The following is a 19,107-nucleotide window of genomic DNA, read 5'->3' on the forward strand; positions in this document are numbered from 1 at the left end:
GTCTTAAAGGAGGAAAGAGAGGTAGCGAAGTGGTGAGGTTTAGGCAGGGAATTCCAGAGCTTAGGGCCTAGGCAACAGAAGGCACGGCCACCAAAGGTTGAGCGATTATAATCAGGGATGCTCAAGAGGGCAGAGTTGGAGGAGCGCAGATATCTCGGGGGGGGGGGTTTGTGGGGCTGAAGGAGATTACAGAGATAGGAAGAGGCGAGGCCATGGAGGGATTTGAAAACAAGGATGAGAATTTTGAAAACGAGTCGCTGCTTAACCGGGAGCCAATGTAGGTCAGCGAGCACAGGGCTGATGGGCGAACGGGACTTGGTGCCCTTCTACTGTACTTCCTGTTGAACTGGTTTTCATCAATTTGCTTTCTGGGTGTTACAATTCCAGGTGGTAGCATATTCCATAAATTAGCAACAATAATTGCTAAGTTGTGATTAATTCATGGCTTGCTTGTCTTGTAACCATGTTCCCTGATTCTCCTTTTTCTGATTCCACAAAAGAAACATCTATCCAATTGGTTCTCTTCATTATTTTTTACATTTGGATATTTCCCCAAGATTTTCTTTTTTCTAATGAGAATTAGTTGAGTTTTTTTAATCGCCCCCTATTTTCTTTTGCAAATTGTAATGATCCCCCCCACCCCCGAATCAAAATGGTAGGCAAGGGTGATTTTTCAGCAAGCAATTTTGTTAAAAGAATGTCATTAACAGGGATGATTCATGATGCATCTAATACAATGCTCGTATAACCCTTCCCACTCAACTATATAGTCACAACTGATACAGAAAGTTTGCACGAGGAAGCCCATACAGGGATGAAAGTGTTATATATTGTTCTTGGTGTACATATTTCATTATTATGACTACAGCTCTTAAAGCTTCAAGAAGGTTTAGCAGTGAGCTGCATCATGGAATTGCAAATAGTTTCTCATATTCATACCACTTTACCTACCCCAATAATCAGACTCGTGGCAGAGGTTATGTGATAAAGTTATTGATTCATCATGCACACCAAACACCGCTCCAGCATTCTTTGCACACTTCATTCTTAAAGTTGCACCTGTTATAATTTAAATAGCTTGCTGGTGGAATCTGTAAAGAAAAGAAAGACTTGCATTTATACAGCACCTTTCACGACCACCAGACGTCTCAAAGCGCTTTACAGCCAACAAAGTACTTTTTGGACTGTAGTCACTGTTGTAATGTAGGAAACACGGCAGCCAATTTGCACACAGCAAGTTCCCACAAACAGCAATGTGATAATGACCAGATAATCTGTTTTAGCTATGTTGATTGAGGGATGAATATTGGCCAGGACACCAGGGATAACTCCCCTGCTTTCTTCGAAATAGTGCCCATGGGATCTTTTACATCCACCTGAGAGAGCAGACGAGGCCTGGGTTTTACGTCTAATCCAAGCAGGATTAAAAGTAACCAAGCTGTCAGCCTGATTTTAATTATTAGAATAAAACTGTACTTACTGATGTCATTGTGTTTTTATAATATTTAAAGATGCCAGGAATGGCATAAAACCTGTTTCAGGAGTGCATCAATGATATAAAAGTAATTTTGGGGACCTGTCCTCTTTAATTATCTAGTACAAATAAGAACAACACCCAACCTAAAACCTAGGCCTAAATCCAGATGAATACCAGAAAGAGGATTTCTATAGCTCTAATCAATTTCCTGTATCGTAAACCTGGCATCATCTTTTTCCTTTCCTCGAGTCGATTTTTGCCAATTGTTTCTACTTTCCTGTTCAATTCCATCTTACCTCTGATATGTCATCGACCTGACTTTCTGAAACATTATTTTCTCATCCTCGCCTACACTGTAAAATTTGATGTAGATGCACAATCTCTTTCTCCCTACCTGCAACTTAATGTCTAAGCTGGTATTTAACCAGATAGCTATATAACCGACTCATGACATAGTGCTAACGCATTTTGACATACTAAAGTTTAAGCTCAGACACTTTTGTCATTGTAATACCATTTTACATAGGATATACGGTGCAGAAACAGGCCCGAGGTCCAACCAGTCCATGCTGGTGTTTATGCTCCACACGAGCCTCCTCCTGTCTTTCCTCATCTAACTCTATCAGCATAACCCTCTATTCCCTTCTCCCTCATATGCTTGTCTAGCCTCCCCTTAAATGCATCTATACTATTCGCTTCAACCACTCCCTGTGGTAGCGAGTTCCACATTCTCGCCACTCTTTGGGTAAAGAAGTTTCTTCTGAATTCCCTATTGGATTTCTTGGTGACTATCTTATATTGATGGCCTCTAGTTATGCTCTTCCCCACAAGTGGAAACATTCTCTCTGTATCCACTCTATCAAATGTTTTCATAATTTTTAAGACCTCTATTAGGTCACCCCTCACCCTTCTTTTTTCAAGAGAAAAGAGACCCAGCCTGTTCATCCTTTCCTGATATGTATACCCTCGCATTTCTGGTATCATCCTTGTAAATCTTCTCTGCACCCAATCATGTGTCATGTGAAAACATGCTAAAATTAATAAAACCACACTTCATGATTCTATTGTTATTTCAATAGACTTTTTATTTAAGTCTATTCAAGTATTAAAGTCTATGTCAGAGTTCTCAGCTGGAATGTAATAAATGATATAGGAAAAAATCAAATTGACATAACTAAAATGTTCGGTTTAGTTTGTCATTGGAAGTGAAAATGTGGCTAAATGTTGATTCTCTATCAAGTTTTGTCACATTCTTCAGTTAACTTATATGATGGGTATGATAGATAGTGGTTATGCTAGTAGAGGCCTGGAGTAATAATCCAGAAAATATGGGTTCAAATCCTGCATGGCAGTCTGAGAATTTGAATTTTTTTTAAAATTCTGTCACTAAAAGGCTGGTATCAGTAAAAAGTGACCATGAAGCTGTTGGATTGCTGTAAAAATACAGCTTGCTCACTAATGCCCATAGCAAAGGAAACCTGTAGTCCTTACCAGGTCTGGTCTATATCTCACTCTGGTCCCACCCCAACCTGTTTTCTAAATCCCTTCAGTTGTATCAAACCTTTACAAAGAATAAAAAGCATTGTGGGACTATCTTCACCGCAGAGATTACAATGATTCCGGGAGAAGGCTCACCACCACCTTCTATGGGCAACTAGGGATGGGCAATAAATGCCGGCCTTGCCAGCAGCGCCCACATCCCGAGAATGATTTTTATAAAACGATCCCATATGAGCAGATTGTGCAAGTGCACCTATATTCAATGGATTGTTCTGGTGTTTCTACTAGTTTGAACAGAAGAAAAAAAATGCTGCCATGATTGTGTTTTAATGGGATTTATTTCCCAAAATTTTAGGTTTAAAATGTTGGTCGAGCGGACATTCCCATAAGGCCTGCTCTTCATTCATTCGTTCCTCCCACCACTCCGGTAAAAATCACCCAATGATTTGTGTTTTGTAGGATTCCATTCAAGCAGAAACCTGCAACCCTGGAATGCGTGAAGAATTATAATTCAGACAGAATTGTGCCCAAAAAGCCCAGTAAAGGCTTAATTTACGGCGCTCTGACCGAAACTGGAGATGCCGCTTGTAGCTGTGTTGTTTAGCGATAAAGTCACGTCTTCAGGTAGCTATGCTCATGCAGCCATGGGTGAGAGCCCAGAGTTGGATACAAATATAACTGCTATCGGGAGAAACGTCGAACAATTAAAGATGACATTTAGTCGTCAGTTGCATTGGAAGCACCAATGGAAGTGAAATCCAAGTGAATGCTGAGGAGAAACAAATTCACGCATTCCTGGGTTGCTGTATAATCGGGCCTCTATACACCAGGAATGAGAGCACAATGCAAACTAAAAGTGAACGAGCGTCAAAAAAAAAATATCGGGATGTGCTTAATGGCCTTCCTAAACTCCTGATGTTGGGATAGTTCATAAATATCTGCTCCAGTCCTGGCAATAAATTTGGGATAAGTTGAGAATCGGTAAATATGTGACTGTAATACCAGGAATGTTGTGACCTTATCATTGTGTGCAACTGTGTGTCTCCCACTGCAGAATGTTGTTCTAGTAATAGGCAAACATGCATTATGGAATGTCGGCCAGTTACATGGGAAATCGAGCAATGCGGCTGATAGTGTTTTCTGTTCGTTGGGACTGAACAAACTCCGTAAACTTTCTTACTCTGATGTCTGCCTGTGTTGTGCCTTATTCCTTGCAATCGAGATGGCCGCAGTTTCCATGACGTTCAACATCCCCGCTACTACTTCTTCGTGTTCCCCCCCCCCCACCTTTCATTTACAATAGGAGTTTTCGCACTTTTGTTTGCTAACACAATGTGATAGAAAAGAGAGTTAGTAGAAAAAATAGCGTGAATGTCTATAAAGAATAAAAGAAACAAGATATGCTTTTCTTTTTGAGAATCTCCAGCTTCAGGTCCATGTGGTGTTTTTATTACAAGTGAGATACTTCATGAACATTGATAAAAGGGTGTTTGATCAGTTCCGCTCACCTGCCCTCCATGTTAGGGAGTTAAGATAAATAATACAGATCGCCAACCTGGGATACAAGGCAGGCAAGTGGTTTCTCGATCTATATTATCTTATTCATGCATATAGGCCCGAGGCTTCTTTCCTTAATGTGTAAAATTGCATTTTCAATCACGAGATAAAAAACTGCACGAAACTATGCAGCAAGGACCAAAGTGTCTCAGTGGAAGCTCAATGTAGATTGATTTCTCAGCGTTTTCCAGTGAAGTGCCGCGAAATGAGCCGCCATGGTTACCACAAGAGTCCGAAAGACCATTGGCGGGGGGTTTCTATGCACTAAGACCATTGGCGGGGGGGGGGTTCTATGCACTAAGACCATTGGCGGGGGGTTTCTATGCACTAAGACCATTGGCGGGGGGTTTCTATGCACTAAGACCATTGGCGGGGGGTTTCTATGCACTAAGACCATTGGCGGGGGGTTTCTATGCACTAAGACCATTGGCGGGGGGTTTCTATGCACTAAGACCATTGGCGGGGGGTTTCTGTGCACTAAGACCATTGGCGGGGGGTTTCTATGCACTAAGACCATTGGCGGGGGGTTTCTGTGCAGTAAGACCATTGGCGGGGGGTTTCTGTGCACTAAGACCATTGGCGGGGGGTTTCTATGCACTAAGACCATTGGCGGGGGGTTTCTATGCACTAAGACCATTGGCGGGGGGTTTCTGTGCACTAAGACCATTGGCGGGGGGTTTCTGTGCACTAAGACCATTGGCGGGGGGTTTCTGTGCACTAAGACCATTGGCGGGGGGTTTCTGTGCACTAAGACCATTGGCGGGGGGTTTCTATGCACTAAGACCATTGGCGGGGGGTTTCTATGCACTAAGACCATTGGCGGGGGGTTTCTATGCACTAAGACCATTGGCGGGGGGTTTCTATGCACTCAGTACTTTCCTTTAAAAGATGAGTGGTTGCAACCTCTAAAGGAACAAATGGGCATTGCATCTTCTAACAGATTGGACTTTGTTACAAGATGATGACTAAAAGTAAAGATTGTTTTTGGTTTCACTTTGAATCACTCGGCGTTTACTCATAGCTGGAGCATTGACACGAATATTCACTCTGTATCCCCAGCGATATCAACATGCAATGATCTTCAACATTTGGTAGCATTTTCCGATTTTTCTTCTCTTTTGCTTTTAAATACCATTTTCATTGGTTGTTTATATACATTTGCAAGATCCAAATGCAATGGCCTTGATATTTTTATGTGACCTGCTGGCGCACAGTCGGAAACTTTGGTTTCGCTTGTGCAACAGATGCCTTTTTTGTTGCTTTTTTATGCCTGAACCAGAGTGTCTTTTAGAAGTTGCATGAAGTTCCTATCTTAAAATATAGGTTTTTTCCCCATTCATCACAATGACACTGGAGCGACATTTCATGAACGTACAATTGTACAACACATTTTCATGAACATTTACCGTGCATATAGACGTTGTGAAGTGTAGTCACTGTTGTAATGTAGGAAACACTGCAGCTACTTTGCACACAGCAAGCTCCCACAAACAGCAATGCGATAATCACCAGATAATCTGAGTTTAGTGATGTTGCTTGAGGGATAGTTATTGGCCAGCACACCAGAGAGAACTCCCCTGCTCTTCTTGGAAATAGTGCCGTGGGAAATTTTGTTCCAGCTGAGAGTTTAATGTCTGATAGAATGAGACTCCACACTTGTAAATGTTAATTTTCAGTGCCAGAGAGGTTGTTTGGCAATAATTAAGACTTAGCACGCCACTAAAAGGGTACTTACACTGGAATGGACAAGCCCTAACTTTTTATGGCGAGTTTAGTCCATAACTATGAGGTAAGTACAGCAACTTTACGTCATTCAATGTATTTTAATGGGAAGTCAGAGGGCGAGATACCATTACCACACAGCTTTTGGGGGAGCAGGGCATCTTGGACAGTGAAATCCGGATTTCCACGTTTAACTGCGCATGTGCGGTCATTGGAAATTGCTGTCCAATTTCCATGTAACTAACGGTGAGCAGTGTTAGCCTCGCCGTTATTTCTATTGCAAAATTAGGCCAATTTGTAATATAAGTTCGGCAAAAGGACGAAGAGAGAGTAGAAATGCTAGAAATAACCACATATCAATGCTGGTGATGGATAAAATTTGTGAGAGAGATGTTCTAGCCATTTGAAAGAACCCTAACTTAAAAAAACATGTTGTGTACACCTAATGGAAACAATCCCCTTCATTAGAAAAACATCAATATAGCAATGTGGGATAAATATCCATTGTTAGATTCTCTAGAGTTGTGATGTCCACTTAATAGTTCCATTCAAAACGATTTGAAGTCCAGACTACGCTTTTGCAGATTCAGTCCAATGCTTCACTTGCTCCTGATACTTCTCAACAGGAATGGTTAGAGCGCAAGGATATTGAACAGGTTTCACTCCAAACTGATGATACGATTGGTTAAATTGGTGCGGCCAATTCAGCAATCTGTTGTTTGGTTCTTGGAGCTAATGATTATTCAAACTGAAATGAAAACTGGATCTATTGTTCTGGTTTAATCCACCTCGGATATTACAATTGCTGACGGCCTATCTCTCAATCAAGCATAGTAGTCTGAAATCGAGCTGGCTGGTTTTAAGTTTATGAAACTGGTAGTTCTCCCTTTGAATGACTTCATTCACCATTCTCGTTAGAAGACAAGTATAGAGGTTTGAATATGGCGCTCAGTTGCCATTGTTCTTCCACCTCTAGGATCTGATTTGGAATCTAATCCAGACGGATGGGATGGAAATTTTCTCTCTCTCTATGACTCTTGATGTTCTAGCTACAAGGGCCGTACATGAAATGAATTTGAACGGTTTCAACCCAACCCTAGTACAATGATCCACAGCACATAAAACATGGAATTTAACACAAATAACCGTGTTCTGAGATGTTCCAAGAACGGCTGTTCTGGTGAAGGGGAGAATCCAGAGCCGGGTAGCGGGCAGCACCTTTCTAGGGATTACGGCATATTGTCAGGAGGAATGTAAAGGCTGAACTGGCAGTGATTGATGCTGGCCCTGGGTACCAACAGCGGGGAAAATATTTTTTTTGCTGGCGTCGATACCCTTCACCTTGATAAGGACATAGCTTACCACAAATATATAGCCGTAAATGTATTAAAAAGACAAATCGCATCTTTTATGCTGTCTAGGTTTTTTTGTCATTGCCCAAGCCAGGTTTCACATTGGAGAATATTTATATGAATCAGCAGATTTAAATGTGACAGCTCGGCCTTTTGGCAATCTGCTTAGCTAGACAGCATTCGAAAATACGCCATCTTTGTGGGGCAAGGACCATCACCAGAGATATTTCACCTGGATGTCCACAGTTAATTATTGTTGATGGAACGTCTAGAACACGTCTAGATCATTTGTGCTTTTCTCTGATTGAAATTGTTCATCACAATGCGCGAGTAAAAATAAAAGTGAAATCTACAGTTTGTTAAATTGAGACTGACAGTCCATTTCCATTTTGCAATTCTTTGTCTTCATCTTTATTCCGTCACTGCCCCAGATGTTTCTCGCCATTATTGCCGTTGATAATTAATGTGTAATCATACTAGCCTTTGGCTTATTTTGGAGCCCTCGCCCCAATAACTACGTTTTGGAGTACCATATAAACCAACTTCATCTGTGTGCCTGTGTTATTCAGGATGGGGTTTGTCAGTAATTAGATTTACGTAATGACATAAATTCATAACCTTGAAATATAAAATCTGGAAAGATGTTGCGAGAAGAAACCCAGAGACCGTTGTGCATTTTCATTTCGTAGACTTCCATACTGACCCAGAAATGGCCCAAAAAGGAATCAGTGTATGTGTGCCGGTGTTTGAGTGATGTTTTACTCATTATGTGAATTAGACCTGTGAGAATTTCTCTTCTTGACAACCCTCTATGCACCTTCGACCCCAGAAATTCAGTGTTTCAGTCAAGGCGACATTAATTCTACTGAAATAAGATGTCCACACTTTCCAGGGATCCAGAATCAGCTGATGGAATGAATCTAAAAAACACCAAAATGGCGAGTTTTCGTATCCGTGGCACTGTCACAATATTTGAGTAAGGAAAAAGGTTGTATCAATTCCCATTCTGAGAGTTTGGGAGTTTTCCAGTTATTGAAGGCGGAGTTGATTGTCGAGCTCTACCCGTTGAATATAGGAAGACGACGCTTCTATGCACCATCTCCAGCATTTCCTTTTCAAATTGGAAGGAAATGTCGGTCATTTTCGTTTGGTGTGATGCGGAAACTTGTGTCTTCATTGTCGATTGCAAGGCAAATACACACACAGGACATATGCCATGTCTTGGCTTGGAGGAGTAGGGATACACATTCACTCACAAGAGACCACTAACCAATTTTTGCAAAGTTAAAACACAGGAAAGTACTCAGTTGAAGCAATATTAATATTTATTATTATTGGAAAGTTTCGTGTGTGAAATTTGCACACTGCAAACGTTAACGGTGAAACTAGACGTCAGAGATGACAGCCACAATCGATTCTTTCCTAAACAGTACTGCAAATATTTGTTCTTAATCTCTGGGCCACACAAGTCCCATAATGATATAGCATGTGGACTTCATCTAAGTGCTTACAGGAGTGGATGCCACTGTCAATGAAGAAGGGTCCATTGCTGTCAGCCAAAGGTTATATCTGTCCCAAATAAAGCCTGCTATGGACCTGCATTTGATAATGTTACTGCTATACACACCTATGGGTTTATTTATAATCTGTCTCTCGCATATATAAATTTATTTCATTTTATTTAAATGAATAACTCCATGGAGCATGACAGGACTCCAAATGTTATAAACGTTTTTAAAAGTTATTATTTCATTTTAATCACCATCATCATTCGTAAAGTACATTTATAGTCAAATGTCGAAACAAGGTATAGTTTTAAGTGCAATGTATTAAACGCTGTCCATTATACAGAAGAAATACATAAAATAGTTTATACAGTTATATCCCCCATACATTCTTTTTCAAATCTAATTGTTAGACATCTCAGTAATCTTTACAGAAAATAATTACATTTCGCAAACAAACTTTGTGGATGCATAACATGGGGGATGAAGTTTAATGCTGGCCAATGTATTTTTAGATATGGTTGATCATTTTCCCAAGCGTCAACAGTCTTGCTCAAAGAAAACAACTTTAAAACGCCACCTGTAAATTGCATTTGATTTTTGTTTCACTTCGTAGGACGAACCTGCCAAGTTCTACTAAAATCTCTGTGGCAACATTCCCTTGAAAACTTTACATATATTGTACACGTTCTGCAACATTATCATCCGATAGTACCGAGAACCCCAGTGACACGGCCTGCACACACTAATTTACATTACATTCAGAACAGGCACTGCATCTTCAAGTTTTAATCGTCCAAAACATTCAAAGTGCAATAGATCGGTTTAACACAGATCTAATGTACTCTCATTTCAAATGTAAAGCGTCCTTCGAGTTACACCAAGGGATTTTACTTTACACAACTGCACTTTCAAATGTGCGTATCGCCTTCCTTTGATCAGTCTCCAATGTTAAACATGGATGGCAAATGTTCATTCATAAACATCGACCACTTTGAATACTAAAACCGCCTCCATTGATTTTGTGCATTAGTCCCAATTGCGGGTCCATTCCCATAATTAGGACTAACGCGTTTCCTTTGGTAAATCATTTTGGCAAATGTGTGTATCTTATCAAACAATTCTCCATCGGCTGTGTCTGACCATCAGCAGTCATCCTGAAGGTAAATACATGATAGAGAGCTCCTCGTGTCAAACCCATGAACGCTGTGTATACAAAAAGTCAAAATACTTTAAAGTAAAGCTCCTGAATCTATAGAGTTTGGCCTTAAAGCACGAATGCCCGTTTCTTTTCTTAAGATTGAAATACAAGCATTACTTAATCGAGCATCGTCGTCATATCCCCCTGTGAAGAACTATTCCAAGTCATGTGATCCAAAAATGGTAACACATTTGGATTGTGTAAAGGTGGGGTACCCTTCATGTACGCGTTTCCCTTAAACGATCCCACTTTAAAAGTGACTAGATCAACTTTATAGAAATATACTGGTGTCACGAAACTCTGTCGTGGAATTAATTGTGTTGCTAATTGGTAAGTCTATGGTCTAAACAAAAACTCATCAAAAGTTTAAATAAAGGTTACATTCTGACAACAGGACCGCTCTTTTCTCTCCCCTCGCTGTTGGATTCACTCAACTCAGCCTTCAGGCTCTGTTGGTCCACAAAATTAGACCATTAATTTAGAAAATGATGGCTACGGTGCATAGACAAGATCATTGTTACAATGGGAAACCAATGAAAGAATTCGATCTGATTGTTGCAAAGTTCACATTGGAAACGTGCTGCTGTCATTCCGAGCTCCCAGGAGTTTGTTCTCTCTCACACTGTGAGGCACACCTTTACGTGGGAGCCAGTTTAGGAGAATGGAAATACTAATTGAGTGGTTTCCAGGGGCAGCTGATATTCCTATTCTAACAACAGGAGCCAAGGAACCAATAATACACTTTCATTTGGTCGTGCTATTTTGTTTTACACTGTTGGAAAATGTTGTGGTTTTCTTGGTAAAAGAACACATTGCAGCCGTCAGTCAATATGGCTTAACCTCTGTAAACCATCATTCATAATATGGTGACAGGGCTATAAATAAGAGCATCAATATATTATGACAACCGTTTTTTTCCTAAGGAATTCATTTGAATGTTATTTCCTCTTTCTTGTTCTGACTTCCCTACTTAAAATAAACTAGTGATCTCACCTCTCAATGGTTTACAATGAAGACATACCAACTTTAATCTGAAGAGGTATTATCCCTGCTTTCAATTGTAAAGTCAAATAGGTCAAGGGGAACATCTACTGTGGCGACCTCCTTTAGTAATCCCCATCAGAAAAGCAGAGAGGGGGAGAGAGAATGAGTCACATGAGCAATTAACAATTGTTTGAATGTTCTAGTTCAGATATGCAAATTTACTGGTTATTTACCAAACACCAAATACGCCCATACCTCTTTCCACATAAGACAGTCTGGTACCAATCCTTGGCTGTACTGTAAGGCATTGACTAATGCCAAATATGTTAGATATACACCACATGTATAAACTATACTTAAGAGCTGTTCCACGGAAAGAGATCCACCCCTGATGCATAAGTAGGGGAGGCAACACTGCCCTCTGCTCTACATTCCTTCCGGAAGTAGTCAGAGTTTGAAGGGACAAGGGGATTTGGGGGAAAGTGTCTGGGAATGTTTTCCCTCACTTTCTAAACATTGTTGTTATCCTCACAACATATCGCAAAGTCTCTGTATCATGAAGGAATTCCCGTATGCACACGGATCAATAATTTACCGATAGATAAGCCCACATTTAGAACAGGAAACACGAAATACAGCACCTCGCGCAGTAACAGCTATTTTGATTATATTTTACCGAAATAATGGAAAGTGCAATTGGCAGCATTGTATATTCAAACCACACACTGTATTTAGATTTTAAAAGAAACATGTAATTCGAACTTCTAGCAATAAAGGGGGCAAGTGTCCCGGGCACTGAAAACAAAAGGCAAATTAATCATTGCAGTCAACTCTGAAGCTATTTACTGTTAAATTACTACAACTTTAGCCATAATCTAGATCGTGTGCCGGGACTAAGCATCTTCTAAGTCCAATTATATCGACAAGTGAAATGAACCAAATTATTAACAATAATGCCATCATGTACATCGGTGGGTTAGGTTGACTGGCAGTTTGGTCAGGCGGCCAATTTAGCACCCACCCACCCACGCAAGAGCAAGTGTAAAACATTGACTATTTGGCTTTAACCCCCCACAGTTTTACTTAACTGCCATCTGAAATACAGCCCACAACACAGGCCTAAGAAAACGGGCACTTCGTTTTTAAACATAACGGTTGCTGATCCATGATTAGCTTTATCTGCTAACAGGAAACTATATACAACCCAGAAAAAACACACACACAATGTCTGCAGCAACAATTCAGTGACGGTGTGACTGACAGGTGCTGCTGACGATCGACGTGCTCCCAGCAGGATTGTCAAACAAGTTGGGGTCTATATTTTTTAAACTTTTTCTTTGAAGAAGCCTTCATCTGTGCTGCTTTCTTTAATGGTTACAGTCAGAAAGTTTGACGTGACGTCCGTCACCACCACTTTCTCCAGATTGTTCAAGGATGGGCTCCAGGACTCTTCTGGTTCCGACAGAAAGCGGGAGACTTGGTGCTTGGCCAGCAAAGGGGACTTTGAAACAGACCTGTCACTGCTCACACACACACTATTCCTGGGCACCGTGCCCTCCGCTGCGTGCTTACTCTTAAGCGCAGGGGCGTCTGTCCCTGGTTCACTCTTGGAGACGGCGCTTTCCATGCCCTGCTTAGTCCGAAGGCTATGCGAGTCTGCCCCGTATTTATTTTCCCCGTAGCCAAGCGAGGCGCGATTTAGGTGTGTTCTGGGAGTGGCGTGACTTGGCACACCACTGCCCAGCTTTGCTTCCTGCCTCCCAGTCAAGTGCACCAGTCCGCTTTCCACCTTCTCCTCCAGCTCCTCGCTCTCTGAATCAAGCTCCTCGGATTTCCTGCGTTTAAAATGGGGGTAGGTTGGTGTCCTTCCTTCAACATCATCGGGTGCACTCCTTTTGGGGGACCCTGCACGTACGGCTTGGCCGTCCTTGTAGTCCGTTTTGCTGGGTTTCGGCCCCTTTTTCCTGGGACCACCGTCTCCTCGGTGTTTGAGCGAGCTCGGTTTCTGGTGGACTCTGGGGATCTCCTCCACTCGGGCACTTCTATCTTTGGAAGTCTCGCCCCTCGAAAGGCTGCCGTGCTGCAAAGCTCCCGCAGGATCTCTCCGGAGTCCTTCTCGGGACCTGGTGGAGGAAAAGCAGGATTCCTGGCCAGACCTGCCCGGGTAGGACATCCTCAGTCCCCTCGCTACATCACTGCGGAAGGTATATGTCTTTGCTTTCGCCTGCAGAAGAAAACAAAATAACTACTAATGTTATCTTTAAAGGGACTAGAATGTGTATTAATAGAGTTAAACTCATAAAAAATAAATCAACCACATTGTAAAGCATTAAAGAGTAGCCTATTTACCTTTAGCAAGAACGTTTTGGGTTTAGGTCCACGCTTTTTTGGCCCGTACATTTCTCTTTCTCGTTCCCTGTAAGACAACAAGAAAACTTGGCTGTTATGGCTTTGATCCGCTTTTAAAGAAATCTTTTTTTTTAAATTGCATAACTAAATTATAAGAGATCTTTGTGTTTAATGTCGCTCAAAGGCCTTCACCTCTCGTCAAAGGCTGATATCAGACGGGCGTCCAGGATATTTTCTTCCGGCTCCCACGTACTGTACCTTAAAAGGCGATTTAAAAAAATAAATAACGATACATCTCAATGCAACGCGCGGCTGTGCGAGTTGTAATCACTGCAATGCTGATACTTACTTCGGAGACCAGCCCTTCCATTTCACCAGGTATTCGACTCGACCCTAGGAGGAGAAAGAAAAACGCAAAACCTGTAAAACAAAAATATCGCCTAAAAGCTGCCGGGGTTGCAAATGGCAGAGAGTGGAGTTAGTCGTGGGCTCACGTACTTTCCTGATGCGTCGTTTGAGGAGAGATTCGGCCGCGAAAACCCTCTCCCCCACGGCGGAGAGCTCCATGGTGTTGGCTCGCTGGCTCCCGGACGCGCTTGAGCTTCCCTTCAGCTGGTGCCTCACTGCCAGCCCATAATACTCTCACCCGCTGCGACTTCCTAGCAACCCTCCCCCCCTTCTCCTAGCAACAGAATAGTTGCTAGGCGAAGGGGGTGGGGGGTGAAATGGTTACAGGGGAGGCTGACGGATGCGACGTTGCGTCGGCAGCTGATTGGCAGATCCGCGCTGGGGGGGGCGGGGATTGCTCTCCAGGAAGTGATGTGCTGGGGGTGAATGGCCATCAGGATCCATTTTGTTGGAGCTGTCATTGAACTCGCAGTGCAGTTTGGCAAATGGAAATATATTGCCCAGCGCCCTTGATCATTAAAGTTACTAGTGATGTTAATGTTAATGTTGAAACTCTGCAACATTTTGATAATATTCCACATTATTAAAGCATGGCTTCATCAACCCTTCCGTCCACAATAGTGTTATTACGGTAGAATATTTTGCACCTCACTTAACGATATAATCTACAGAAAATATTTGATATTGCTGCTTCAAATAGCCGTCTTTGTATTAGTACAATATTGATTATAAACGCATATAATCAAAATAGTTGCTCTTAATTAACGAGTCATTCAATTGTTTATCTACGTGTAGTCTGTGTATGTGATATACCTCAAAAAAGGTACTGGGTAAAAGCAGTATTGATATGTCATTAGACCGTAAAACATGTCAACACGATGTACGTAATAGTGTTCGTATTATAATACTGTTGACTGGACATTTCTAATCTGCAGTAGATAATGTTCCTCTACAATAAAATATAAATAACGATCAATAATCTGCTCATTATGCAGTCATGTTAAAACGTTTACAAAGACAACGTGACCAGTGTAACTGATTAATTACCAGATACATGACAATTTGCAGTATCAGCAGATCCAACAATAAACAAAGCCGGGGAAAGTAGATTCGGAGGAAGCTGTTTCTGTTAGATATGATGTATGCGTTTCATAAATACCCGGTAACTTCTGGTTGATGTTTACATAATTACACATGGAAGTAGTTGGTTGGTGCCGTCACTGTTCAAAGCAGAAACGTCAATGTGGCAATAGCAATGCAGCATTGTCTAATGAGAAAATGTGACTATGGCGGACATTGGTTCTGAATGAATTGTAAATGGAAAATAATGTGGAATCACATAAACTTTGTAATACTATTTATTTATATCAATATTATTCGAAGTAACAGAGGTCTGTTTGTTGAATTTTTGCCTCAGCTCGTCTAATCATTTATTTTGTAACTAAATCTGAATTAAAATACCACAGGGTACTTTATAAGTACATATTTAAAACTATCTTCTACAAAACAAAGTGTAACGCGGGAAAGGTTGGATCTGAATCTCTGTCATTAGAAGGAATGGACACACAATATTGGGCAATATTCTATTATGCTGGATCAGGAATTCTGTTTTGCCGGAGTAAATGGAAATTGATTCGATGTATTGATGTTAACCATGGACAAGATTTACGCTTACTTCAGGAACTCTTATCTGAGTCGCCTACAATAACATGAATGTTCTTCGCATATAAACTTTCATACGTTGTAATAGATGGCGCTATGTGTGAGGGAAGACAAGCGTTTAAAACCGCAGAGGCCTCTGGTGCCGAAGATACAGTTAGTGCAGCTGCGATCTGAGGAAAAGACGTGTCAGGTTTAAGCTTTGGATGAGTCAGGTATCACACTAGACACCGGCAGTGTAACAAAGGGCGTTGGAAAGATTTAATAATGAGTAACAGTTGCACCCCTAGAACAGACAAACGAACATTTCAAAAAGTTAAATCAGGAACTTTAAAGTAAGTTTAAATAAGTATACACTCGAATCTACTTACAGAGCATTCTTGCCTGAAGTATTCCTATGACCTGCTCTTATTATAGAATAGCCCTGTTACGGCTATCCAGCATGTTAACTCACAAATGTGTTTCGCCCTCGCAAAGTTTGGAGAATTACATGAACCATCAATAATAACATTGCATGCCGTTGATTATTAGAGCCGAGAATAAGTCATTATTAGACTAGAGGTCTATTAAGGTCGAGAACAGTTCATCTCAAACTGAATGTAGGTATTTAGCATTTTTGTAAAGTTTAGGTGAGTTCTGGTTTGTCAGCATGCACGCATTTGAATAGCACTGCGGGGATATAATACATCTCCAATGATGATTATCCAGGAACAACGTGGACATCCATTTGTAATATTCAACTACAAAAATTCGGTGTGTGTGTTGCAGCATATACCAACACCCTATTTCCGGACATCTTCGTCGTTTTGTGCAATGCGTGGCCCCTAAACAGCTAAAGTGGAATTTCTGCTATACATTGCGGTTAACGTCTTGGTGCTATTGCTGTTGGGCGTGGGAGTAAATAAAAAACAGCACACAACTTTTGAATGCAATGTTGTGACCAAATCTAGACTTTCTTCCTTTTTCACATTTCTAAAAAACATTGAATAAAAATGTACTGAATGGGAAATACGCCGAGTAGTTTGTTCTGCTCATTTTTAAATTCTGAATAATCGCGACGCTTTTAAATTAAGCGAATAAATAATTTACTTGGGTAACTTTCCCATGTTGATTTTGTAGTTGGAGTTCTGTGAATCTTTGTATTCTTTGAACATCAAATTCTCGTATAATGTTTGGAATTAGAGGCACTGAGGCGATCTTTGAACCTATTGGGTTTCTTATGCGTTGAGTTGAGCTTTCAGGAATTCTTTCGAAAACAATAAATATATTACGCTCAAAACATGATACAGGGTAGTTATTTTCAGAAAATGTCTGGGTTCCCCAGGGCTTCTGTTAATAACAGGGTTTAAAACAGGCTGATTAGTCATTCCTGATGCTGAAATACCCCTCCCCCAATCCTCTATAAATAGTAGAGAGTAAGACTATCTGTTAGAAACTATATGGAGACTGACAAATTACCTGACTGCGTTTTCAGCTATGATATCTAGGAAGCTTTCCCACACTCTGAGCAGATAAATCCCCTGGCAAAGTTACCAAACTTATTACATTAACACTGAAATCATCAATATCAAACGTATCTCCATCCATCCATACGTCTTGTGAAGAGATGTTTTTAGCTCTCCACTTGAAGACCAACCTTGGCTGTTGGATTGCTCACACATGTGGCACTTTCATGTAATAACAGATGTAGCGTTTGGGTTACAAGTCTGGGCGCTGATCCTCTTTGGAGCCTCGTGTGTGGTATCATCAGCATATTTTGAGATATTTTACGGTTTAAAAGTTACTCGTTTCCTATGAGGGTGTTCAGTTTTGGAAAGGGTAAAGAAGATAGTTCAATATTAGAGTTAAGGGGGACGGTTGGTCCTTTTCTTTTGGTACTTCTGGGTAAATGGCTTGAAGGAACAGATTTTTGGGGGGAAAAAGCACAAAATATTAATTTTACAAGGCTGTTAACTGGCAAATCAAATCTCGCTGGTGTTGTGAAAGATTCACATACCACCAAGAATCCAACAATAGACGAATATATTTATAGACATGTATACCAGAAGAGAATGAAGATTTATAAATGGACGTGGGTTAAAATATGTGAGGCAGCAAAGGGGGGTCCGTTGTTGAAAGGTAGTAGATTACAAATAAAAGTACTTTGAAATGTAGACTAAGATAATTATCGGTCAATTTGATTTGTTGCTGAATATAAGAGAGGAGGAAGAGGATGGGTCAAAGCTTATAGAAAATGACTAGAGTAATACTGTTGAAACATTTTATTTGCTTATATTAGCAACTTGCGATAAGGATATGCTTAACTACTTTGTAGTTTCCTCTTTTTTACTATTAATTTCTACAATATATTTTAATGTACCTATGTTTTAAATAAGCTGCAAACAACTTGAGTATTGAGAATGGATAAATCCTGATCTAGTCAAAAATGCATAATATTTTAGCCATATTTAATACATTGTACATTAACAGAGATGCATGTTGGTGGTTGAAATGTGGAACATATTTCAGGAATGAATAACCCCAACACGTATAGTTCCTCTGTTCCCTACATTTACCCATGGGAAAAGTTATAGTGGATGCATGCTTTTTTCTGCAGAATGAATGTAACACATAGATGAACATCTAGGCATGTAATGCTGAGTAAGCTGCACAGAATGTTCATGAATGGATTTTTCCATATTTCAGTCACTGTCCCTTAGCAGTCTAGTTCTGCTGCGTTTGTTTTAAAAATATTCAGTTTTCTCAGCAAGTTATAAATGTAGAATCTGGAAGAAAATTAATTATTAACTTTTGCAGAGGGCAGATTCTTCTTTGTGATCCCAGATTATGTTGTCAGTTTGGTTTTCGAAACAGTTCATTGTGTTGATGGCATCTATGCAGAATCTATGGTTAAGGATAAGCTGGTCCTTATAGCCCTGCAATGGATATATATTGATAGGATGCAGAGATATTATTCATCAAGGTCAGAATTAACATTAATAAAGTGTATAATTGTTTTCTTAAGGAAACAGTGTGACAATGACTAGATTGGCTTAGATCAATGGTTAATGGAAGTATTGTAAACTAAATGAAGATCATGCTAATAGATTCATTTTTGTGATTGTAAATAGTTGTGGTTTATCAGGTTAACAGTTTGTGTTATTCAAGTCCACCTCTGAACACTTGCATGATTTAAATTCACATAAATATACATATGCTACTAGATTGAACTGGTAATGCTTTATGCAACATACTGAACATAATTGGGACTCAGGCTCCTATCATCAGCATTGCCATGCATTTCATTCATGCATGGAGAAGATAGCTAGCTGAACCTGTGCAACAGTTTTTGATGATGATATAGGCCTCACGCGGATAATTCTATTTTAACTCGATTTTCTTCACACTGATGAA

The 19,107-nt window shown here is 40.5% G+C and overlaps 1 protein-coding gene across 2 annotated transcripts; it reads right to left on the minus strand.

The window, feature by feature from the left end:
- Nucleotides 1-8,915: 8,915 nt before the first annotated feature.
- On the minus strand, nt 8,916-14,406 carry LOC147102824 (chromobox protein homolog 8-like). Of its 2 annotated transcripts, XM_085963677.1 has the most exons (5): nt 14,146-14,401; nt 13,997-14,040; nt 13,840-13,905; nt 13,648-13,714; nt 8,916-13,522 (listed from the first exon to the last, which is right to left on the minus strand). In XM_085963677.1, the coding sequence occupies exons 1-5, from the start codon at nt 14,212-14,214 to the stop codon at nt 12,623-12,625; spliced, it is 1,146 nt and encodes a 381-aa protein (XP_085819803.1). In that variant the 5' UTR covers nt 14,215-14,401; the 3' UTR covers nt 8,916-12,622. The 2 variants fall into 2 exon arrangements, with proteins under 2 accessions (XP_085819803.1, XP_085819804.1); XM_085963678.1 differs by lacking the exon at nt 13,840-13,905 and having other exon boundaries at nt 14,146-14,406.
- Nucleotides 14,407-19,107: the final 4,701 nt, after the last annotated feature.

Source organism: Somniosus microcephalus, chromosome 21, assembly GCF_052327205.1.
Source record: "Somniosus microcephalus isolate GS21.2 chromosome 21, FLI_Smic_1.0, whole genome shotgun sequence".
In the NCBI taxonomy this organism is placed as follows: domain Eukaryota; kingdom Metazoa; phylum Chordata; class Chondrichthyes; order Squaliformes; family Somniosidae; genus Somniosus; species Somniosus microcephalus.

What these genes read in the sequence shown, in the direction of transcription:
- LOC147102824 (XM_085963677.1), bottom strand. Translation starts at nt 14,214, where the DNA reads ATGGAGCTCTCCGCCGTGGGGGAGAGGGTTTTCGCGGCCGAATCTCTC. An exon ending in ATATCAGCCTTTGACGAGAG is followed by an intron (nt 13,715 to 13,839) that starts GTGAAGGCCTTT and finishes GTTGTCTTACAG; the next exon opens with GGAACGAGAAAGAGAAATGT. An exon ending in CCAAAACGTTCTTGCTAAAG is followed by an intron (nt 13,523 to 13,647) that starts GTAAATAGGCTA and finishes TTTCTTCTGCAG; the next exon opens with GCGAAAGCAAAGACATATAC.